The 25,631-nt window shown below is 40.7% G+C and overlaps 1 protein-coding gene across 1 annotated transcript; it reads right to left on the bottom strand.

The window, feature by feature from the left end:
- Positions 1 to 572: 572 nt before the first annotated feature.
- Positions 573 to 25,068, bottom strand: cttnbp2nlb (CTTNBP2 N-terminal like b). Its single transcript, XM_056260850.1, has 5 exons — positions 24,950 to 25,068; positions 18,517 to 18,624; positions 7,855 to 8,085; positions 4,093 to 4,200; positions 573 to 3,542 (listed from the first exon to the last, which is right to left on the bottom strand). The coding sequence occupies exons 1-5, from the start codon at positions 24,953 to 24,955 to the stop codon at positions 2,235 to 2,237; spliced, it is 1,761 nt and encodes a 586-aa protein (XP_056116825.1). The 5' UTR covers positions 24,956 to 25,068; the 3' UTR covers positions 573 to 2,234.
- Positions 25,069 to 25,631: the final 563 nt, after the last annotated feature.

The following is a 25,631-nucleotide window of genomic DNA, read 5'->3' as shown; positions in this document are numbered from 1 at the left end:
AACTGTTGTATCTGTAGCTTAAGTCTGTGCAGATTCCACTTTTTTTATTTGTAGTGATGTTGTCCTGTTGATATATATTCACAGTAATCAATGTATATATAAACAAACAGAGTAAACTTCAAAAAACTCTTTATTAGCTCAGGGAAATAAATTCACTCAACACCTAACTAGCTGGAAAAATCATCTGGAAAAATTCAACTAAATTTATCAAACAGTATTTTCATACAAATAGCTAAAAACTCAGAAACTGGTCTTTGCAAGTCCCAGGTAGAAATACAAAATTCTGGTTCAGTTTCGTAAAACAAAAAAAACATTCCAGTAGTAAAAATCTAAACTGCTACTTGAAAAGGTTTCAATACAGTAGGAGAAATGGTGAGGTATTTAAAAACAGAAAAGTAAATGACCATAGAACAGCTGAAATCTATGTAAGAAAGGACAGAAACATGCATCACATTTACTTATAAAAGCATACTTTGTTCTTTCGTAAGCAAGTTAAGACTCTATGCTGCATTTATGTGAGCAATACCTTCATGCCAGCAAGATTTTTTTACACAAACATTAAATAATTTCTATTTTCATACTAGTTACATTATAAAGGTCAAAAGAGGACACAGGTAAGACAAAAAGTCATTAAATTATGACATTAACTCATTTGTGCTTTTGCCATGGTTAATCATGTAAACTGGTGCTATGGTTTCTACCAAGTATTCAATTAAAATTAATTTTTTAAATGCAAGGCTGTCCAGCATAAACATAATATTAAGAGCCATGATAGAGCAATATATATATCAAGGCATGGTTATTAGACCCAGAAATGCATTCTTAGAACATTTTGACTTGATTCTAAATATTGTTTACAATCATTTAAACCATGTCTGTGAATATGTGTGGCATATAAACAAGCATTTTTAACCCACATTTATAGAGAATGTATTTGGTTTGGCTGATGTTTAACACCACCAGATGGCAGCTTCCTGAGCAGCACTTCAGATTGACACTAGAGGACGATGTAGTCATGGTGCGATACAGTAGGACAGAGTTTTTTTCATGACCACTTCATATTAGTTCCTTAGAAAGTATCTCCAGTAGTAAATTTCGACATTGACTGAAGAACAGTAACTGCACATCTTATCATATGACTGCTCGACAGAAAACCAACAGTTTATACATTTTACCATAAACAATATATAAACATCACACACTCACAAGACAGATTGAGAATGTTCTGATTAGTAGCCAAAGACTGACTGATTGGTTGAAGACTTGGTCAATCAGTATTGCATGTGCTTGATTTCATAACATATTTTTACTGTATATACTTCCATTTCTATCTGTGCAGGTCATTAGGAATGGACTAATTACAACAAATAACATTATTTATTAGGATAAATAAAAATCCTTTTGTAAAAAATAAACAGAATAATATATATATATATATAAAAAGATTAAAATAGTATTTAAATAGATTCAATCTTATAGGAGTAGAATTTGACAGGTTGGTTAAGTTGTGTGTGAGCGTTAGTTACCTTTCAAAATTTGACAGGATGGGTTAGGCTCACAATAAGGTTTGTTCTGGGATACCAATGTTTTTCAATGGGGCATCACCTCTGAGTGCACTTATACAGGACTGCGTCTGAGAGACCAGTCTAATGTAGATAAAGCAGGAATGTTAAATCCTGCTCCTGGAGGACCACTTTCATACAAAGTTTACCTCAAACATGGTTCAACACACCTGCCTGGACATTTCTCACAATCCTGAAGACTGGTTCATGTGTTTAATTAGGGTTGGACCCTCCAAAAACAGGATTGGACACCCTTTGGGGGTAGCCAACCATGCTTCTAGAGATCTACATTTCTGTTTCCTTTCTGAAAAGTTCAGTTCCAACTCAACCTGCCTTTAAATCTTCAAGTAATTCTAAGCTGGTTCAGGTGTGTTTCATCAAAGTTAGAGCAAAATTCTGCTCTCCAGGATCAGGGTTGGCTACCCCTGCACTAGACCGAAGGTTTTCAATCTTGGAGTATTGTACGTAGCACTGAACAATTTGGATGTCTTTCTTATTTAAGAAAGTTTCCAAGAACTGAGTCAGATAAAGGAAACATCCAAAACGGGGTACTGAAGGACAAGAATCGACAACTACAACACTAGAAAATTAGGGTGAAAATAATAAAAGAAGAGTGCTTTAGATGCCATGGGAGTGGATAAGGCAAAGGACTGGCTCTGGACTCTAGGCTGGTTAACTAGATGATGACACGACCAATTCAAGCTCTTTAGCATCTTCCTGACCACTGGTGAGACCACAGCTCCCAGTGAGCTCAGGGAAGTGGCTGGCCCTGCCAGAAGGAACCGGTGAGTTAGGAGACTGGTTGACCCCCTGCTTTTTGGGAGGAACAGGAGGTGGATGAATCTTTTCCGTCCTCGGAATTATCGGTGAGCGGATCCCCGGTGAGAGAATTCCTGGGCTCTTCCCTGTAGGTGAGGAGACCGCAGCCAGGTTGCGGTAATCAGTGCCAAAAGGTGAGCTGTTGGACGGAGGGAGTTTACTTGCCACTTGTTGGCTCGTGAACCGTGACAGCACCTGAGTGACTGTGTTGCGGGCAATCTGCTTTGCAGTAGAATTGTCTGGAGGCGGAGGAGGAGTGGCGGCAGTGGGAGAGAGGTCTCGGGGCGAGTGGACAACAGTTCCTCCGTGTTGCTGGTCTACCTCAGCTTGTTGCTGAAACTTGTGGCGTGCTGCTTGGAATCGTTGGTTTATACTGGCCTGGTAAGAAGAGGGATAGGTCGGACTAGAGCAACCTAGAGAGGCCAGACGCTTGGTCAGTACAGGGGAAGAGCAAGGAGATGAGCTAAGGGAGGATGAGGCAGGACTGCTGGGGGAGAGACACTGTAAGGCACCACTTGCTCCAGGGAGCATTACCCCATTGTCCGCCAATCCCCCTTCCTTACACCTCTCTTCGCCTGGAGACTCCGGTTCTCTTGGAGTGTGTTGACCATTTTGTTTGTGTTGAGGAGATGATTTAGATGCAACAGTTTTGCCATCGACTTCTGTTTGACTAAGAGAAGGCATGATACCTGAAGGTGTGATATCTTTCTGTGGGATTTTTACCTTTTCTTCATTATCCTTTTCCATCCCGGCCTTTTCTCTTTCTTTAATTTCATCCAACTCTTTCTTTAGACTATTGAACTGTTCCAAAAGCTTGTGATATCGTTTTTCTTCCTTCAGTAGTTTCCCTCTCATCTGCTCGTGCTCTGTATCAAATTCAGCCAGCTTTTTCTCAGCTCTCGCCTCTATCTGCTGAGCACGAGCGTGTTCGCTTTCGAGCTCTTGCTTTAGGATTTCGATGGCACTGCTCTCCTGTTCCAGTTGGCGGCTGAGGTCTGCAACACGCTGGCTCTCCTCCTCTGCCCGTGCTGTAGCCTTCTGACATTCTTTAGCCAGTGTCGAGGATAACTGCTGCTGCTGTGCTAAATCTTCCTCAGCTTGATTTGACAGAACTGACTGCTCACGTTCTAAACGCTGGACTTGAGCCCTCTCAAACTCCAGCTGTGAAGAATAAAAGCAAGAGATGTCACTTTAAAAATTCAAAGAAGCTAGTAGAGTCAGAAGGAATAACATTATACTTTATAGACAGCTGAAAATATACAGTACTATTGTTTTAGACCAGGTGTCTAAACCACTTCAGGCCCCTATGAGCTGCAGAATGTGTGAGAGACAAGGCCAAGCATCCAGAGAAAGACAGTGTGTGAGTTTGTAAAGAAAACCCAGGGCAGGGCAGGGCAGGGCAGGGCAGGAAGGGCTTTTTACATAATACTGCAGTCTGTACTTTGACCATAACATCACCTTATCCTAACCCTATAAAAACACAAACAAACAATGGATTGTCTTCACACACACATAGGCGGACAGACTCCATAAAAACAATGGAGCCTTTCCTCTTTAGAACAGAGACCTGCACTAACACTGTTACACAACAGAGACACACAAAATCTGCTGGCACAGTTAGCCATGGTTGCTTTTATTTTGCAGTTTAAGATGTATTTATAATGGTACAGTGTGTGCATGTGTATATGTGTTTTTGGCGTTGCCTGGTTACCTGTTGTAATAGTCTGTCTCGTTCCCTCTCTAGCATGGCAGTGATGTCATCATCCGCAGCAGCGTCTTGAGCACGCCGTCGTTTCTCTTCTTCTAAATCAGCAATTACCTGCAGGCATAAACATATTTAACCACCGGGACAGGACAATTATTGTATGACTTCACCATCTTATTAATAATTGCAGTAAGAATAAAACTTGTTAAAGTTAATGATGCTAATTTGAGTCACATTAATTGAGAAAATGACTTATGACTGATTAAAATTGTCATTATTTACTCACACTGCCAAACCTGTATGACTTACTTTCTTTTGTGGAACATAAAAGAACATTTTTGATAAATGTCTTTTTTTTCTGTCCATACAATGGAAGTTAATGGGCACCAAAACAGTTTGGTTACTAACATTCTTCACAATATCTTCTTTTTTTTTGTTCTGCAGAATTTTCAAAATCAGAATCTTTTAAGAATGTACTGGAAAGTATACATGTTATACAGTTTAAACATAAATATGCTAAAACTTTATTTTAAAGTGTCATTGTTACATGTAGTTACTATTGTAATAACTATAAATGATGCATAATTACATGCATCTAACCCTAAACCAAACCATAATCCTAACCCTATAGTAAGTACATGTAGTTACTTAATACTACTCACTACTTATATGTATAATTACAGTGCAACAAAGACACCTTAAAATAAACTGTAACCAATATATATATACACTCACCGGCCACTTTATTAGGTACCCCGTGCTAGTAACGGGTTGGACCCCCTTTTGCCTTCAGAACTGCCTCAATTCTTCGTGGCATAGATTCAACAAGGTGCTGGAAGCATTCCTCAGGGAGTTTGGTCCATATTGACATGATGGCATCACACAGTTGCCGCAGATTTGTCGGCTGCACATCCATGATGCGAATCTCGCGTTCCACCACATCCCAAAGATGCTCTATTGGGTTGAGATCTGGTGACTGTGGAGGCCATTTTAGTACAGTGAACTCATTGTCATGTTCAAGAAACCAATTTGAAATGAGTAGAGCTTTGTGACATGGTGGAAGTAGCCATCAGAGGATGGGTACATGGTGGCCATAAAGGGATGGACATGGTCAGAAACAATGCTCAGGTAGGCCGTGGCATTTAAAAGATGCCCAATTGGCACTAAGGGGCCTAAAGTGTGCCAGGAAAACATCCCCCACATCATTACACCACCACCACCAGCCTGCACAGTGGTAACAAGGCATGATGGTTCCATGTTCTCATTCTGTTTACGCCAAATTCTGACTCTAACATCTGAATGTCTCAACAGAAATCGAGACTCATCAGACCAGGCAACATTTTTCCAGTCTTCAACTGTTCAATTTTTGTGAGCTCTTGCAAATTGTAGCCTCTTTTTCCTATTTGTAGTGGAGATGAGTGGTACCCGGTGGAGTCTTCTGCTGTTGTAGCCCATCCGCCTCAAGGTTGTGCGTGTTGTGGCTTCACAAATGCTTTGCTGCATACCTCGGTTGCAACGAGTGGTTATTTCAGTCACTGTTGCCCTTCTATCAGCTCAAACCAGTCTGGCCATTCTCCTCTGACCTCTGGCATCAACAAGGCATTTCCGCCCACAGAACTGCCGCTCACTGGATGTTTTTTCTTTTTCGGACCATTCTCTGTAAACCCTAGAGATGGTTGTGCGTGAAAATCCCAGTAGATTAGCAGTTTCTGAAATACTCAGACCAGCCCTTCTGGCACCAACAATCATGCCACGTTCAAAGTCACTCAAATCACCTTTCTTCCCCATACTGATGCTCGGTTTGAACTGCAGGAGATTGTCTTGACCATGTCTACATGCCTAAATGCACTGAGTTGCCGCCATGTGATTGGCTGCTTAGAAATTAAGTGTTAACGAGCAGTTGGACAGGTGTACCTAATAAAGTGGCCGGTGAGTGTATATATATATATATATATATATATATATATATATATATATACACTCACCTAAAGGATTATTAGGAAACACCATACTAATACTGTGTTTGACCCCCTTTCGCCTTCAGAACTGCCTTAATTCTACGTGGCATTGATTCAACAAGGTGCTGAAAGCATTCTTTAGAAATGTTGGCCCATATTGATAGGATAGCATCTTGCAGTTGATGGAGATTTGTGGGATGCACATCCAGGGCACGAAGCTCCCATTCCACCACATCCCAAAGATGCTCTATTGGGTTGAGATCTGGTGACTGTGGGGGCCATTTTAGTACAGTGAACTCATTGTCATGTTCAAGAAACCAATTTGAAATGATTCGAGCTTTGTGACATGGTGCATTATCCTGCTGGAAGTAGCCATCAGAGGATGGGTACATGGTGGCCATAAAGGGATGGGCATTTAAACGATGCCCAATTGGCACTAAGGGGCCTAAAGTGTGCCAAGAACACATCCCCCATACCATTACACCACCACCACCAGCCTGCACAGTGGTAACAAGGCATGATGGATCCATGTTCTCATTCTGTTTAGGCCAAATTCTGACTCTACCATCTGAATGTCTCAACAGAAATCGAGACTCATCAGACCAGGCAACATTTTTCCAGTCTTCAACTGTCCAATTTTGGTGAGTTCTTGCAAATTGTAGCCTCTTTTTCCTATTTGTAGTGGAGATGAGTGGTACCCGGTGGGGTCTTCTGCTGTTGTAGCCCATCCGCCTCAAGGTTGTGCGTGTTGTGGCTTCACAAATGCTTTGCTGCATACCTCGGTTGTAACGAGTGGTTATTTCAGTCAAAGTTGCTCTTCTATCAGCTTGAATCAGTCGGCCCATTCTCCTCTGACCTCTAGCATCAACAAGGCATTTTCGCCCACAGGACTGCCGCATACTGGATGTTTTTCCCTTTTCACACCATTCTTTATAAACCTTAGAAATGGTTGTGCGTGAAAATCCCAGTAACTGAGCAGATTGTGAAATACTCAGACCGGCCCGTCTGGCACCAACAACCATGCCACGCTCAAAATTGCTTAAATCACCTTTCTTTCCCATTCTGACATTCAGTTTGGAGTTCAGGAGATTGTCTTGACCAGGACCACACCCCTAAATGCATTGAAGCAACTGCCATGTGATTGGTTGATTAGATAATTGCATTAATGAGAAATTGAACAGGTGTTCCTAATAATCCTTTAGGTGAGTGTATATATGTATGAAAGAAAAAAGTTAACTGATAAATCAAAATAAATAATACACTTTCATTATTGGGTGAACCCAATATGCATTTCTTGTTTTTATAAGAAGTATATTAGAGAGAAAATAAAGAATGTTTAACCAGATTGGTTTGTGTTTCAAAGTATCAAACCCTGTTATTCAGAGATCCTTTAAATAAGACTCACCCAACGCACATAACAGGGAGAATAGTTGTGTTTGATTTTGGATTAATCTTCCATACAGTGTTTATGAAATAAATCAAATTACTTTCAAAGAACTGAACGAACCAGTCCTGTAAGTAGCCAGCCCTTAAATACACACATCTTTAATACATGCACTCAAGCTCTGTTCCAAGAAGTTGTGAGCTAGTCTGTTGTCTATATAGGCATCTACCTTCAAACCCAGAATCCTAACAATTGTGTAACCTTCCAAAGTGACCTATTGAAGTGACATAAACGACATTCCTCACTACAGTTTTAATGCCTACAGCTGATTTAGCACTACAATGTTGTTAAGCTGGAACAGCCTTCACATTAGGATCCTAAAAATACAGCCTAGGTATGTAGCTCAGGACTCTCTCTGCCTCTCACCCGTCGATGTCTCCTCTCTGCAGCGGCTAGCTGTTTCATCATTTTCTCCTTCATGTTGGTGCAGTGGGCCATCACTAGCTTCAACACGCCCAGCGGGTTCAGACACACGGGACTCTGCCCTCCATCATCCTGAGCCTGCGACAGCTCGCGGTCCCTCAGCAGCGCTATGAAGGGGTCACGCAGGTCATACTGTCCATATCGCTCCTGAACAAATGCATCTCTCTGTTGTGCCTGAAATAAATGCCAAAGATAAAAAGGAAACGATAGGAATAAGTAGTTTTCACTGAGGTGTCTTGATGGGCTGAAACACACTGAAAGTTCATAATACGACTGATTAATATCTTTCATTATGTTTGCATATAAGCCATGTGTTTTTTTATGAGGAACAGAAAGAGAGCAGGATTTCTAAACACCGTGATGCAAATACAGCTGGTCACTATCAGATCCATTTTCATAAAACATAATCGCAGCCCTGACCCCTCCTCTACGGGCAGGTGTTAAACCTCCCCTGGGCTGAAGGGATTGAGAGGGGGCTCACGGCACAAAAGGCCCAGCTGTAGGGGGTGTTGTTCACTACTCATTGTGCATGTGTGCGCTTGTGTGAGGGCTGGGGGGCAGTGTGACTAATTTAGGAGGGATGGGGTGGTCTTGCTAAATAGATCAGCAGATGGGAGACATACACACAGAAACACAGAATGAAGGACTGGAATAGACATGTGGTTTATGTTCTGGGCGACACACATGCTGCATACTACTCATTTCTTCATGCTGTTCTTCTGTCCACTACACTCTTCTGTTTTCAAATCTTACCTGATTCAAATGAGTTGATTGCCCTACTCAAAATATATGGATGAGAAAATAACTGATAGAAAAAAATAATAACAAAACAAAAAAATATATATAATATATTGTTTTAACCTTTATGTTATGTCAGATAACTGATAATCGGTTGATATTAAAATTCTATAGGATTTTGTCTAAATATCAATAGATAGACAAAATGTTCTATAATTTGTTTTTCGTTTTGAGATTTGCTAAAAAATAACTTTTATTTACATTTGTTATTAATTTATTAACGTTAAAATTATACATTTATATTATTATAAATAAAAAGATTAAATTATAAAGTCACATTGAAATGGAATAAGCAATTCATTTACAGATCATTTCTTCCATATTATGACATACATTCTAGTGACACAGATTATCAATTATTATCAGCACTTGGTTGTATTCATCTGTTGTTGATTGGATGGAGTCATTTCTGAATGAGAGCTCACAGATGACTGTAAGAGATTGAGTTATACATTGTGATGAAAAATTACAAAGGTAAAATAAAAATAGAAACACAAAGAATAGCTCATAATAAGATCAATAACATGCATTTAGAAAGTAGATAAGGTGAATTTTCATTTCATGCTGACTTTAACTTTACATGATCATTCGGTCACCTTAATGTAAAAATAGAGGAAATGACCATCGAATGCAAATGTACAAATGATTATACAATATTAGTCAATTCTGATTAATAAAAAATATCTAATATGTTACTATGAAATACAGGCAAATAATCAACTCATAAGGATAATGTTTACAGTACATGACACATAATTGGAATTTTCTTGAGCACACCTTTGTGTCCTTCTTAAACACACCAACGCAAACATAAAATCTCGACTTTTATCTGCTAGATCACAATGCATGTGGGAAAGAGAGTCATTTTAACCAACCAGACTTCAAAAGACCTCAGTTTCCGCCCTTTGCTAGTTATTATCTGCTGATCATTCAGTCTGGGACTCAATGTCTTTTAATAACACAGAGAATCAGAGGGTGTGGTATGTACTGGGTGTGAACATCAATAACCACAATGACCATTCAAATACAGGCTGTTGTTAACACTCTCTGTCTCTCACTCTCTCTGTGTTGAGCAGAAATTCATAGTCTACTGTATGTCTATGATGAAGCTGTGTGAGTGTGTTAAGTGTGTCTCAGACCACCAGGTCGGAGAGATTATTTGTTTAACATCAGCCTTAAGCAGCGCTGCTTACTACTCCACATCATTACAGTAAATTACAGTCCATTTCCAGCCCCGGAGGCCTCAATCTGTGGCCCTGCTGGCCTCTGAGTGACCTTATCCAGAGATCAGAGACACGCACACACACACACACACACACACACACACACAACTAAAGGAAAGAGATGAGACAGCGGAAAGGCACACATCGCTATTACTATTACTCATACTATGGGTTATGGATTTGTACAAACCTCTAATACACTAGGGCTGTGTATTGGCAAGAATCTGGCGATACGATACGTATCGCGATACATGGGTCACGATTCAATATATTGCGATATATTTCGATACTGTGCATAAGGCGATATATTGCGATTTTTTTAAAGTAGGACTACAATTTTAGAAAGTATTATTTAAAAAAAAAAGACATGATGTGCATAAAATTCAAACAAGTTTACTTTAGATAAACAATTCAGTACACAGAAAATCAAACTGCCAGTTTGGGATTGTGGTTCACAGGTTCTTAGTGAGCAAATTTGTATATGCTCAAGTAGGCCTTAATAAAAGAAAATACATAGCCCCTGTCACAATACATAACATACACACATGTGTGCAATCTGAAAAAAGAAAAGACATCTGTCTATGTCAATAAAAATAAATAAATGCTTGCACTATTCCTAGTACACAGGGTACATCCAACACGTTTTGTGTTGCAAAAACACGAACACAATTCAAGTCAAGTATATTTATATAGCGCTTTTCACAATTGTATCAAAGCTTCACAGTATAAATCAAAATAACATAACAATGTTTGTTTCTTAGTGGAAAAAACATCCACGTTAGGTAGGGCTGATCAATGGTATTAATGATTGGTTAATTAATTTGAATATCCCCAATTCCTAAAGGAAACATTGAGGAACAAATATATAAATAGTCAGTTAAAGAAAATACATAGCCCCTTACTGTGACATCTAGGCTAATGCATAACACATAAGGTGCAATCTGAGGGGCAATCTGTCATTAAAAAAATGCTTGCACTATTATTCATACAGGGTACATCCAACACATACCGTAAAACTTCAAATAATAGCGAGTCCCATATAGACGCCGGTCTCTTTTACACGCCTGATGTGGCGAGTGGCGACAGGTTTGGGTAAATAAAGGCCAGAGTCAAATAGAGGCGGGGTCTGTTTTTTAGTTTCGGGTTGTATTTAATCTTTTAAAACCCGTCAAATCGTCCGCTTTTTAGCGGCTGCCAAAACAAATTTGTGTCCCGCCAAAGCCTTTTTTTATCGGTGAGTGATGTAGAATAGAAAGACTGCTGCGCTTGACAGGACGCAAACGAGCAGAGAGAGAGAGAGAGAGAGAGAGCGCCCCGGCCGCGCGCACGCACTCTCACGTCTTCAAACAACACGCGCGCTGTCTTGCTCTCTCTCCCTCGCGCATATTAATCAAAATCATAGACACTGTAGGCGAGGACACTAGTGGTGCGTCTCATTCTAGCCATCTAGTAGTAGGGATTTAAACACAACATAAACGCGAACCACGGCAATAGTATGAATATTTTTGCACGTAAACTAAAAAAAAAATCGATATTGCGTTTTTGAAAATCGATACAGTATTGCAAAATAAAATATCGCGATACTCAAGTGTATCGATTTTTTCTTACACCCCTATAATACACCAATTATTAAACTCATCCTGCACTATTTGTGCTACAGACCTAAATGATACTGGGAAATTGTGCAGGTTGTTAAGCTGAAGATCTGCTTTTACTTTTTTTAAGTGATTATGCCTTCAATATTGCATGGTGGACGATAAATTGAGTGAAAAATGACTAGACAAACAAACAATGAAGGAGAGAACATGATAGACTCGGATATAATCTTTTGACGTGGGCAAAAGTGTAAGGAAGCACCCGGACACCTCAGCAACCAAAGAGCATTGTCTTGGCAACCAACATTTTGATATACAATACCATTCAGAAGTCTGGGGTCTCTAGGATTATTTTTTTTTAAAAAAGGACGATGATCAAAAGCGACAGTAAATGCATTCATAATGTTACAAAAATGTATATTTCAAATAAATGCTGTTCTATTGAACTTTCCAATGATATGAAAAAAATGTGTCATGGTTTCCACAAAACTATTACGTAGCACAACTGTTTTCAACTGTAATAATAATAAGAAATGTTTCTTATGTACCAAATCAGAATATCATAATGATTTCTGAAGGATCATGTGACACGGAAGACTGGAGTAATGATGATGAAAATTTAGCTTTGCCATTAAAGGAATAAATTACAATTAGATTTTAAAAGTATATTCCTTTCAGTCACTTTGTCTCTCCTCAGATCCAACACAGCAGACTAGACAAACACCCACATAAACAATAACAGTCTACCGGGACAGAGAGCACTACACACACTAGCGACTGCTTTTCCCACCAGAAATCCAGCTGCTATATTTAGCCATTGCAGTCTCTCAAGACGTTTAGTTTGTACATTAGTTACTCATTTCACTGCTTTCATTGTACATTTACTGTAAATTACTGGCATAGTTGCCTTGCTTACAGTACTACCCTATACCATAATAGCTCTGCACGTAAATACAGTTTTAGGAACTTCCTGTGATATAGCTGATATAGATATGGTTTTATGCAGCAGAACCACAAAGGTTACTTGAGTCGGCACAGTTCATTTCTATCGCAAGACAGTAGCCAGATTTTAAAAGGATTAGTTGTTATTTAGAGCTAAAAGTCCCAATGCTCATCCAAGTTTAAGAGCAGGGGCTTATGGGTATACCCCCACAATGCAGCATGATTCATTATTTTATATATTTTTACTGTAATTTATTGACTTATTATTGTGTGTGTGTGTGTGAGATTAGTATTGACTGTGCAGGACAGAGCAGGATGCTGTTTGTGCTGTTGCTGTTTTTAATCAAGCTCTTGCTGATCTGAGGTGCTTACCGTCGGAGACAGAGAGGAATCAGGAAACTTCCTGAAAGGAAGTTCACACAGAAGGAATCTTGCACCCCTCTAATCAACACACAGACACACACTCCAGGCGGGTCAGAAGAGCAAAGAACCCCATTGGGTCTTGTGTGTGTGTGTGTGTGTGTGTTTGGAAATTACACATTTATAAGGTAAAACACTGGGTTTGACATCCTCCCTATTAGGACAAAATAAACTGGTTTGTTTAGTCTGTCTGGACTGTGATTTTAGCATGGAATTCCCTATTCATGAAATTCCCCTTTCAGAGACCTGTGAACAGACCTGATCTTTCTTTATACGGCTTAGATGATGAAACGACGAGTGAGTCATACTAACGGTCGTTTTTCAGTTTTAACCACCAGCCCTCGGGATGTTGGCTCCTGCATTACATCAGAATGAGCCATGGGAAAATAACTCAAAAGGAGGAGCAAAAAGTGCGCTGCTGTTTCTGGAGCAATTCAGCTGATCTGGAGGCTTCCAGAACATCTAACAGGTTTGATAATCTTCTCGCAGAATTCACTGCTTCACCACTGCCTGGACAGAACTTTCTGAGAGCAGTGAAGTGACACACACACACATACACATGCACACAACGCAACATTGATCAAAGACTCAAGAGCCCCAAGGGCCTCTCATGGTTCCCTCTGTGAATAAAGCCCTCACTGGCCAGAAAGCAAGTCAAATGAAGCTGAAGACACACACACACACACACACACACACACACACACACACACACACACACACACACACACACACACACACACACACACACACACACACACACACACACACACTTAGCATCTTGCCTAGGGCTGAGCAGTAAAACCTAAGAGAGAGAGAGAGAGAGTCACAAACATCTTACACACCAAGGCTTTGTTCAGACAGGAAGCAAAAATCTGATTTCAAAAATCCGCCTCAAATCTGCTTAGTTATTTATAGCAAAAAAAAAATGTAATAAATGTGATGTTTATGAACCTATTTTAAACCACAACCATGTGTTGTTTGAAATCTGACTTTTTCACTATGTAGTGAATAGTAAATGAGTCAAAAGGTTTTGGACATTTGCAAAATGACCTAAAGATTGAATATGAAAATCAAATCAGATTTGTGTGCAGTGTAAAAAAAAAAAGCCAGCTCGCATGTATAAGATGTTTGTGAAAGATAAGACCGTTACTGTTGTGATGTCTGTCTGTGTTCCCCCTGTCTTTGTGCACTTGGTTCAGTCCTGTTCCCTGCTTTCCCGCTCACCGTTATCTCTATTAGTCTTCCCAGGTGTCCCCGATTAACCACGCCCCCTTGTCATCTTGTTTAGTTTGTTTGCCCTTGTATTTAAGCCCTGTGTTTCAGTCCAGTGTGTCCTCCGCCGTGGACACGCCCACAGCCTGCTCCGCCGTGGCCACGACCTCAGCCTGCTCCGTCATGGACATGCCCACAGCCTGCTCCGCCCTGGCAGCCTATTCGCCCTGCTCCGCCCTGGCCGCCTGCACGTCCAGCTCCGCCCACATTCCATGGCCCAGGTCCGCCCACGTTCCATGGCCCATGCCCGTCATTGCAAGGCCCTGGTCCCGTTCCCTGCGCGGACCTGGCCCTCCGTCCCTCCCCCGGGACCGCCGGGTGTTCCCCCTGTCTTTGTGCACTTGGTTCAGTCCTGTTCCCTGTTTTCCCGCTCCCCGTTATCTCTATTAGTCTTCCCAGGTGTCCCCGATTAACCACGCCCCCTTGTCATCTTGTTTAGCTTGTTTGCCCTTGTATTTAAGCCCTGTGTTTCAGTCCAGTCCTTGTGAGTTCTTGATGTTGTAATATTGATGCTGGTTGTTCTGTTCCTGAGTCCTGTTGTTCCCTGTCTGAGTCCTTGTCCAGTTTGGAGTTTGTTTAATAAAGTGTGCTGCAAGTGGATCCTGCTTCTTCCTTGTCTCAACCACATCGTGACAGAAGAACTCACCGAAAGATGGATCAAGCAGTTGCCAGCAATGGAGTGCTAATAAGAATGCTTTCGTCAATGTTTCAAGACGGACAGCCGATAGAGTGGTATGTGAGGGACTTTGTGAATTGCTGTCATTTGGGATCCTTGGATGACACCCAGCTCTTGGACCTGTTCTGGAGCGGGCTGGATGCAGATATTGCTCAGCGGATGCCGGACGACTATACCGGCTGGACCCTAGAAGGGTATATCGACCTGGCCCTTTACTTGAGCGGTTCAGCTTTTACTGTGGGCTTGGCCGATGAAACACCCCGCAAGCTCACAGTACCCCCTGAGTCAGTTCACGTCAGCCACGTCCAGCCAGAGCTTCACGTCAGCCACGTCCAGCCAGAGCTTCACGTCAGCCACATCCAGCCAGAGCTTCACGTCAGCCACGTCCAGCCAGAGTTTCACGTCCAGCCAGAGCTTCACGTCCAGCCAGAGCTTCACGTCCAGCCAGAGCTTCACGTCCAGCCAGAGCTTCACGTCCAGCCAGAGCTTCACGTCCAGCCACGTCTGCCCAGCCAGAGACCGTTCACGTCAGCCACGTCTGCCCAGCCAGAGACCATTCACGGCAGCCACGTCTGCCCAGCCAGAGACCGTTCACGTCAGCCACGTCTGCCCAGCCAGAGACCGTTCACGTCAGCCACGTCTGCCCAGCCAGAGACCGTTCACGTCAGCCACGTCTGCCCAGCCAGAGACCGTTCACGTCAGCCACGTCTGCCCAGCCAGAGACCGTTCACGTCAGCCACGTCTGCCCAGCCAGAGACCGTTCACGTCAGCCACGTCTGCCCAGCCAGAGACCGTTCACGTCAGCCACGTCTGCCCAGCCAGAGACCGTTCACGTCAGCCACGTCTGCCCAGCCAGAGACCGTTCACGTCAGCCACGTCTGCCCAGCCAGAGACCGTTCACGTCAGCCACGTCTGCCCAGCCAGAGACCATTCACGTCAGCCACGTCTGCCCAGCCAGAGACCTTTCACGCCACCCCTGCCCAGCCAGAGACCGTTCACGTCACGTCAGTAGGACCCTGGATGGGACTATGAAGGCCGCACCGCCATGGCCGCCCGAAGGGTCTTCTCCGCCGTGGCCGCCCGAAGGGTTTTCTCCGCCGTGGCCGCCCGAAGGGTCTTCTCCGCCGTGGCCGCCCGAGGGGTCTTCACCGCCGTGGCCGCCCGAGGGGTCTTCACCGCCCTGAACGCCCGAGGGTCCGACAGCTCCGCCCTGGAAGCCCGAGGGTCCACAGCCTGCTCCGCCCTGGTCACGCCCACAGCCTACTCCGCCGTGGCCTCGCCCTCAGCCTGCTCCGCCGTGGACACGCCCACAGCCTGCTCCGCCGTGGCCACGACCTCAGCCTGCTCCGTCATGGACATGCCCACAGCCTGCTTCGCCCTGGCAGCCTGTTCGCCCTGCTCCGCCCTGGCCGCCTGCACGTCCAGCTCCGCCCACATTCCATGGCCCAGGTCCGCCCACGTTCCATGGCCCATGCCCGTCATTGCAAGGCCCTGGTCCCGTTCCCTGCGCGGACCTGGCCCTCCGTCCCTCCCCCGGGACCGCCGGGTGTTCCCCCTGTCTTTGTGCACTTGGTTCAGTCCTGTTCCCTGTTTTCCCGCTCCCCGTTATCTCTATTAGTCTTCCCAGGTGTCCCCGATTAACCACGCCCCCTTGTCATCTTGTTTAGCTTGTTTGCCCTTGTATTTAAGCCCTGTGTTTCAGTCCAGTCCTTGTGAGTTCTTGATGTTGTAATATTGATGCTGGTTGTTCTGTTCCTGAGTCCTGTTGTTCCCTGTCTGAGTCCTTGTCCAGTTTGGAGTTTGTTTAATAAAGTGTGCTGCAAGTGGATCCTGCTTCTTCCTTGTCTCAACCACATCGTGACAGTTACCTTGCAAAATACAAATACGTGTGTAATGTGAATGCACACACACACATCACCAAATGCAACTCACTTTCAGATGAATTTAGCTTTTCTCCGTGCTGTTTTCAAAGTCACAAACTAATCTCAGAGTCCAGTGCAAACAGTCAGCAGTTGATCAGCAGGTCACAGTGAGACACCAGACCCCTCGTCTCATGTTTCCATCTTTCCCACACACACCCCTGAGCTCATGAGAAGCTGCTGTTCTCTGTTATTAACACTGCGTTAACTCTTTAACTAAAGCATCAGAAAGAATAATTACAGGCCTATTAAAACACACATACTATATATATCTAGAGGGAACACCATATGCTTCTGTTGTGTGTCGGTTTGAGTACACACCAAAATGAACTACATTTGTTCTAGTTTTGAGGAGTAAAGACTCAATTGAGCACAGCTGATTTAATTTGCGTGCTTATCAAAGCATAAAATGAAATGGAAGATGGAGTAATGATAAAGAAATATGGGCATTGTGCTAACAACTTTCTTCAGGGGCACTCAAATTAAGTGTCAATAAGTTCTGTTTTTTAAGGTCAGTGTGACATAATCAGGCACTAAAAAACTGAATAAAGATTTACTACAGAATTCAGAAATGTTATTATACGTGACAAAAGACACCATGATTACATTTTTATTTATTTAACATTGTTTACAAAATGTTCATTTATAAGTAATATGTTATGTCAATATATCTATTTTTACAGTTTTTCAAAAATGCTTACACAGTTTTTCCATTTCTCTAAACTCTACACACAAACCACGCACACAAGCAAAAGCAAACACTTCATTCAAAACTATTTGACACTTTTGACTTGTTAGAGCTGCTTTACAGCAGAATTTAAATTTGTTACTATTGTGAAGCTGCAGTGAAATAATCTATGTGTGTATGTGTGTGTGTTTTACAGGAATAGCACTGCCTTCCATTGTTCTCCTCTCTGCCTCTTTCCTGAGTACCCCCTCTGACACACTTCCTGTGGTTCCTGACCACCAGTCCACACCAAACACTGATCATATACTGCCTGTTATATAACACAAATCTATACACATACAGAGCTAAGAATGGGCAGCATGTTAGAAATACAACATTCAAAATGCTTTCTCCTTTCCGAGCTTAATATGCAAAGTAAGCCAAATAAGCTATTTGTGTTGTTTTCCCCCCAAAAAGTGTAACACAGCACTTTGGTGCTATAAAAACACGTTCTCAACCAACACAGCTCTGCCTCCATCCCAAATTTAAGTTATGGTTGAGCCAATGTTGCTATCTGTTTGTAGGTAGGGTAAATGCTAAGGAGATTGAAACAGCTAGCAATGTGCTAAAATATGTTAGCAATACCTAGCAAAATAAAATAAAAAACCCGTATTAACATGCTAGTTAAAACATGCTTACAACACCAAGCAAAATGTTAAAAACATTTTTACATTTGCATTTAGTAGACACTTTTGTCCAAAGCGACTTACAAAAGAGGAAATTAAACATTTGGTCAAAAAGCCAAAAATAATCATTATATACAATGCCAGGTTCATTAGACAACCATATTAGGAAGCAAGCTAGAGAAGAAATTTTCATTGGTCTTTCTGACTTTGACTTTCTGCCTGCCAATTTTAAAGCTTTTAAAAGTATTTTAAACATTCAGAATAGGCTTTGTCAAGCCAACATCATAATTTGTCTTGTCAAACTTTGCTCTGGTTATTTTTCCATTTCCATTTGGTGACGCAAGTGGTGACACGCTTCGCAGTGTGTGTGTGTGTGTGTGTGTGTGTGTGTGTGTGTGTGCTCTTACCCTGAATGAGTGTATGACTACATCCTGTGCTTCCAGTTCTCCTTCCAGAATGCTGAGCAGCATCAGAAGTTCAGCTTTACTGAGAGTCTCCACATTCATCCTGCTGCCCTGAAACACACAGATGAATTTTGTATCTGAGTCCTGAAGCAAAACCACAGGCCTGGCCATACAACTCAACACACAATGTTTTAGCAGGTCATGTATGACACAACTGTACTTAGACCAATGAAACAGGATCATACCACACACGGATCAATTTTTCTGGCCTAGAAACGCAATAATGTTCCATGCATTTTATCAGTGAGTTACTCTTGATCTGAAATGGCATTTGTGTGAGTCTGGCATTCATGAACATTAAAACACACACAGCAGTGTTCAGCATCTCTGCATTGTGGCCTGGCTCTCTGTCAGACCACATAAATGCAGGAAGCTATTAGCATATCAGCACAGAGGTCTCCAGTGAACGAGCTCAACTGCTGTACTGTAACAGATTCCCTCAGTCTATTAACACACACACACACACACACACACACACACATACAAGGACAGAGGGAAGCCCGCCAAACACCCGAACACAATCTGTGCGGTCGCTGATTTATAAAATATCTGTTTAATTATGTTTATTCTATAATTACTCCCCTAACCCACAGCTGAACACCATCATAATCAAAGTCACTTAATACAGCAGTATTGTTAATTGCTTAATTCTGATTGGTTGACTCATGTTCCTCAGGTGTAGATTAATTTTCATAACTACACAGAAAGGAAGTACTTCCAGGTTTGACAACCACATTACACCTGCGCATAATTTTGCCACATTGTTCCCGGATATATGCTCCTAGATACTGTATATCGTTCCTCACACAAGAGCGTTTTAGGGATAAAAAATTAAAGTGTCTTGAATAAAAGTGGTTAATGTCGTAATGGTTGTATAATTAATGATGGACAGCTTCACATTGTGGCTTTATTAGCATCCCCCCCCCCCCCCCCCCAATAATTTAATGTCCACCATCAATTATTTGTCAAAACACATGAATAATGTAAGATTTTGTTTTTTATTAAAAAGTCTTGACTTCTATAGTATGGGGAAGAAGAAAAAAACTACGGAAGTCAATGAGTAAATGATGACAGAATTTGTATTTTTGGGTGAACTATCCCTTTAATATTTTTGAGGAAATTGTGATATAAAAAAAAGTCAGGACACTTTGATGAAAAGAAGGTTCAAAAGAACAGCATTTATTTGAAATATTTGTTTGTAACATTATCATAATATAATTATCTTTACTGTCAGTTTTGATCAATTTAATATGTCCTTGCTGAATAAAAGTAACCCCTTTTTCAATAAGTTTTGAATAAGTATTTGAAATAAAAGTACATGTTAGAAGGGATAGCTTACTGATGTATATGCATGAATCACACATTTCATTTTTATGAAATGACAAAACTTATCACAAGAACTTTCTCAATCAATCCTAAAATCAAGAACCTAGATGTGAGTCTTAAGTAAAGCATGGTTTTCTCAGTAAAGTTGGCTTTCTTAGGGTTTTTTCCTCCTAAGACAATCTAAGTAATGAGATCACTTCCTGATATGATTCAATTTGGCCCAACGTTAATGTGTTACTAGGGTGGCTGCAACAAGTAAGTTTTTCTTTTCCTTCTATTGAAAAGAAAGTCACACAGCTTGACCAGACTTAATATAATCTCAGGGCAATGATGTCATCCAGACATTACTAACACACTGCGGATGTGGGCCAGTTTGTAGAACCAGAATGTGTGTGTGTGTGTGTTAAATCTGGAATGCACCTTGATGACTCAGTGATAAAGCTGTCAGTGATCCAGCCTGAGAGTGCTTGTGTGTGTCTGCTTACACACTGATTTGATACGCCCATACCTATTTGCGTTAAACATGGATACAGAAACTCAGTTGTTTGCTTAAGAGTTCCATGTTTATTTTTTATGAATATCAATGACTAATGCTTTGATAAATCTCTACATACAATCGCATGCAAATTAATACACAAACACGACAAAATCATATTTTCAGTTTGTGTGTCAGTTAACCCATTATTTACATTCATTCGATCTAAATAGGAAACAGACTGCATCAATATTCCCGAAAGAATCTTCATCATGCTGCATCCGGTAAAAACACTATCAGTGCAGATCAGATGTGCATCCTGCTTTCATTCATTTCCTCTCAAGAGAACCTGTAAAAACCACACACTTAGGCTATATTGTTTGTGTGAGAGTTTGACAAACATAGGTACCGGTATGTCAAGAGAGGATTGAAACGCTGAGCTAACAAGCAGAAGCGAACAGATCTTGAAAATATTGAAAGTATTTTTAATACAATAGGGTCCTTTCATCCATTTGGATAAGGAAATACTGTCATCATTTTATTAAAGGGCAAAAAAGTCTGAAGCATCATGCCCATTCAAACTGAGTGTGCACATGTGTCCCTTCAGATAAATTGATCAGATTCAGTGATTTATTTTTAAAAACACTCAATTTTATGTTAATTGCATGGTTAAGACAGAAAACAAAATAATTGTGTAATCGTTTTTTTATTTTTTATTAAGGTGCACGACTAAAACATCGGAGCACAGATCACTCATTCACATGTCAAACTGGGTCACCTCAACAAAAGCATGATTTTTTTAAGTTGAACACAAAAATCCACACAAAAAAAAATCTGCTGATCACATCAAGTTCAGTTGAACTTTTGCTTGCTTTATAACACATATCAGGTCAAGATTGGAACTAGAGTTGTCTCTAGCACACAATACCTGTACCACCAGACTACCACATCTTATGCCCATAATTTGAACTAAACTACTGTTAAAAAGTTTTTTTTTCTTATGTCTTATCTATAGTATACTAGAGTATGTATACTATAGATATACATCCCCCCCCCCCCCATGACACGGTTTTCTGTCTAAAGCAACCTCTGACACTATGTCACTAAGACACTATAGTGACAGGCTGTAAATATCAATTACACAAATACCACATTTGACCAAGAACTGCAGAAAAAGGAAACATAACTTTAAACTACAGCAATCAGAAAGAGGAGAGACGATTCATTTCAGCTACGACAGCCAAGATCTGACATACTGAAAGGAGACTGAAATTTAAGCCATTACTTTATTCATGAGAACCAGATCAGTCTGATTTGTGAACAAATTATTTAGACAAGTTGTGTGAAATAGATCAACTGATTCACTTAAAAGATTCTGCGCACAACAACGATGAGCCACAGACTGACCTTGATAATGTTACAAATTAAATAAGTACACCAATCCTGACTGTTCGAAATCAGCAACAGTCGCAGTGAAAAACAAGACTATTTAACAGTATAATGTTTCACAGAGAATAATAAAGCTATGAGGGAGCAAGAGAGTGTGTGAGAGAGACATATAGAGAAAGTTACAGGCTCTGTAGCCAAAAACATATGGCCGGAAAATTTACCCATGTAGATTTCACAACTAGTTTAAGGTGGTTGTGCGAATTGTGCACAACTGGTTCAGGCGATTCGTTTAAAAAAAAAAAGTTGGGTTGTGCCAACCCAAAAATGGGTCAAAAATAGACAAACCCAAGCATTGGGTTAATTTTTTTTTTTTTTTTAACGACCAAAACTTGGGTTGAAACAACCCAGCGTTTTTTAGTGTGTGAACTAGATTCAACTGATTCACTGAAAATATACGACTAAAAAAAATATGGACCAAGATACTTTAATAGTGCTCTTGCTTCTTTTTAATGCTTGAAAACATCACTCTCATTGCTATAATTTCGTGGAAAAGAGGTAATGACGACTAGCACATCTTCAAAATGTCTCATTTTATGTTCCACAGAAGAAAGAAAGTCATACAGGGTTGGAAAGACATAATGATAGTTATTGATAGAATTCTTATTTTTGGTTGAACTATTCCTTTCTTATGTAAGAGGTAGGAAGACAGACCTTTTCTCTTCCCTCATCTCACTGACAACTCACTAAACCTCCGACTTAACCCACAGCTGCTGAGGGCAAGCCTTAAAAGAAACATCAGACTAATGTCAGCTTGCTTAGTGAATCATTATCAGTAATGAGGGAGCGGGACATGTGTCAGACGGGAGTGTGGTTAATGCCGCCACTCTGATGCGTAACCCCATATTAAACCTGCACAAGCCCAGTAAAACCATTATCTGGCAACAAAACGCAATCTCTACACAGCCACAAAGAGTGTGAGAGGGGGAAATATAGAGAAACCATGGATTACAGAGACCGAAAGGAATTCCAGGAATTCACACCCCACACACAAATTAATCAAATATTAACTGAAAGAGACTCCAGACGAGACTGTGACGCGTCGCATACTAATGCATCTCCACTATATTAACAGCAGATCCAGCATCTTCTTCTGTCAAGATAGCCTACATCTTTTCTAATTCAAGACTCTGACTCTGAAGCAGTAACAAAATAACACCATGCCGGATGATTTCAGAAGGAGAACTATGCATAACACTTGTATAAAAGCAACATGCAGTGATTTGGCACGTTGGTAAACCTGACCTGTTCACCCTGCTCTAATGAGGTCACTATATCCTAAACCCTAAACTCAACCCTTTCCCCAGGCTAAGGAGTCAAGCTGGGCTGAAACGCTTTGATTTTCACTGAGCGTAACTTCCTTGTTGCTGTAGATTTGTGGTTCTGAACTAAATGTGTACAGTGGGACTCAAACAAACCACCCAGTGGTTACTAAGGTGGCAAACCACGGCTTCAGACTGTCATTGACATCATTGCTTAAGAGATTTTTTTTTTCCAGTGCACCGCTTTACCTACAGCTATCTAAGACCAAAATCCTCAATCCAGGATGTTATGGGGCAGATTTATTCACAAATTGAAATGGAAGGAAAACTGTCCATTAACTAGATACATTAGAACTAGAGGAGAATCTGCAAAACGAGGCACGCTCTTCTTTGGTGTAATTACGTCCTGACCCAATAAGAGCTCTTCAACCCAGCTCTCAAGTGACTGATTCTGACATGCCAGTCAAAACAGAGCATTTCACCGCATACAGGCTAGACCACATTTCTGCCCTTCACCCACTGACAAACACTTACTGTACATCTCTGCTCTTTAAAATCACTGCTTGTTTGATTCAAAAGAGCACAAATAATAAAACTGAGAGATCACATTCAGAGTAACATTTCACCAAATGTGTCCAAATCTCTGGCAAATGAATTCGATAGCTACAAATTATTACAAACATACCATTTTATGAGTTACACTGTTTTTTTTGTTTTTTTTTAGTACCAAGGATTCTAGGATCAAGGATAAACATGCACTATCAGATATATTTTAAATATTTCTAATTTTGCTAAATGCAGTTACATTTTGTTTTCTGGTGTTCTGGCATAAATACTTATACTTAAATGAGTGAAATTATCTAAAAATCACAAATAATTTCTTCACAATTGGGAAATAACAGAATCGTGACATTTTCAAAACAACTGCTGAAAACATAGCAGGTGAAATATGGAACGAGGATGAATATTGATGTACAGAAACTATAATATGTATATAAAAAACATGCATCTAGAACATAGTAGGCTATTGTTATTATTTTTTTTTACTATATTTACCTATCGCCTATTTCTCTTAAGTTAATATTTTATTTTACCTGTTGTTTTTAATATACACAAGTTATGATCTGGGGACACAGTAACATCATAATTTTGATTAAATAAAGAGAAAACCAATAAAATGATAACTAGAATATTTGTTATATTTTCAAAGTGGAAATATTGCTGTTTTGAAAAATAATGGCAGGTGAGATTTTGTCACATGTCTTAACAATCAGTTTGTGGTTAATCTTTCATAAGCTGCGTGATTAGGAATAAGAGCCATAAATTCAAGCACTGTTCAGCAAAATGCACTGCTGCGGTGGATATCAGATTTCCTGCGGGACACAAAGCTTTCCTTTCAGGGTTTAAAAAATCACCCTGGACATATGTACAATTTCACATAGCCTACTGCTAAACAAGCAATCAGTGCACTTCTCAAACATCTGAAGCACCAACGATCAGACGTGTGACATCAGACCGGGACAAACAGAAACTGGGACAAAATACTTGTTGTGCTACTTAGCATTTACTGTACATACTATAAAGATCACATACAACTAATTATCTAATGGTATATCCAAATTCATTAAAAAAAAAAAATCTGCGTGAGACTTACGTGCATGAGTACGAAAGAACACTGTGTGCAGCAGAAATAATGTTTATCATTTAAAACCGATGTTCAGATGTAATAATAATAGCGAGATAATGTTGGAAATCTGCCCTGGGATCTGAGATTCACTCTTCCACACCAGCATGCTCTAAATATCACATTCACACCCTCTACCCTTTCCCTAATAAGTCATAATTCCAGAAATATTAATTTTATTACCTTCATATGTGTTTTTGTTCGCTCATCAGTTCTCGCGATCACAATTATCCCAGTTTACGGAGTTATTTCTCACTTTCACTGCTGGCTGGCCGTGTTACTGTCCCGGCCGAAAATATGGACTACTGTCACTGACAGATCTTTCAGCCAATAGGCGGAGATCACGATCCAGAATGCTCCGTTCGGATTGGATGTTAGGCCACAGGGGGAGGAGCTAAGTAAGCGTCGGTTCAGTGTCTTTGTCTACGGTTGTTTGTTTTACATGCAGTTTATTGTAGTGATTTCAGCACATTTGATTTGATTTTTGAATCGAAATCTATGATTACATTCCTTCTTTGTGAGGGTCATTTTTTCTGAGACAGTATATTAATGGCAGGATTTTAGACGTCTACAATGTAAAGAATCTTTATAAAAACAAAATATTGATGAGTGTATTATTATATCATTAGCCTATTATAACTGTCACAATATTGTTGCTCTAATGTACGTATTACTCTAATGTAATCGGGTGAGTATGTTCTAATGCTGTCTAGACATTTGTAGTGGCATGGCAAAGGTGAGCAGATAAATGCGCCTTTATTTGAATTTCAGTGAGTGTTACTGTTAATGAGCTCCCCTTTAATCTCATCTTTGTCGCCCCCTCATGGACTCAAAGAGAAAATACACATCACATACAATGATATGA

This window comes from Rhinichthys klamathensis, unplaced genomic scaffold (genome assembly GCF_029890125.1).
Source record: "Rhinichthys klamathensis goyatoka isolate OS25496 unplaced genomic scaffold, OSU_Roscu_1.1 h1tg000180l_1, whole genome shotgun sequence".
Classification (NCBI taxonomy): domain Eukaryota; kingdom Metazoa; phylum Chordata; class Actinopteri; order Cypriniformes; family Leuciscidae; genus Rhinichthys; species Rhinichthys klamathensis.
Note: the sequence above shows the minus strand (reverse complement) of the source record. Positions and strands in the feature narration are given on the sequence as shown.

What these genes read in the sequence shown, in the direction of transcription:
- cttnbp2nlb (XM_056260850.1), bottom strand. An exon ending in CAGAGAGGAGACATCGACGG is followed by an intron (nt 4,201 to 7,854) that starts GTGAGAGGCAGA and finishes TTATGCCTGCAG; the next exon opens with GTAATTGCTGATTTAGAAGA. An exon ending in GAGACAGACTATTACAACAG is followed by an intron (nt 3,543 to 4,092) that starts GTAACCAGGCAA and finishes TATTCTTCACAG; the next exon opens with CTGGAGTTTGAGAGGGCTCA.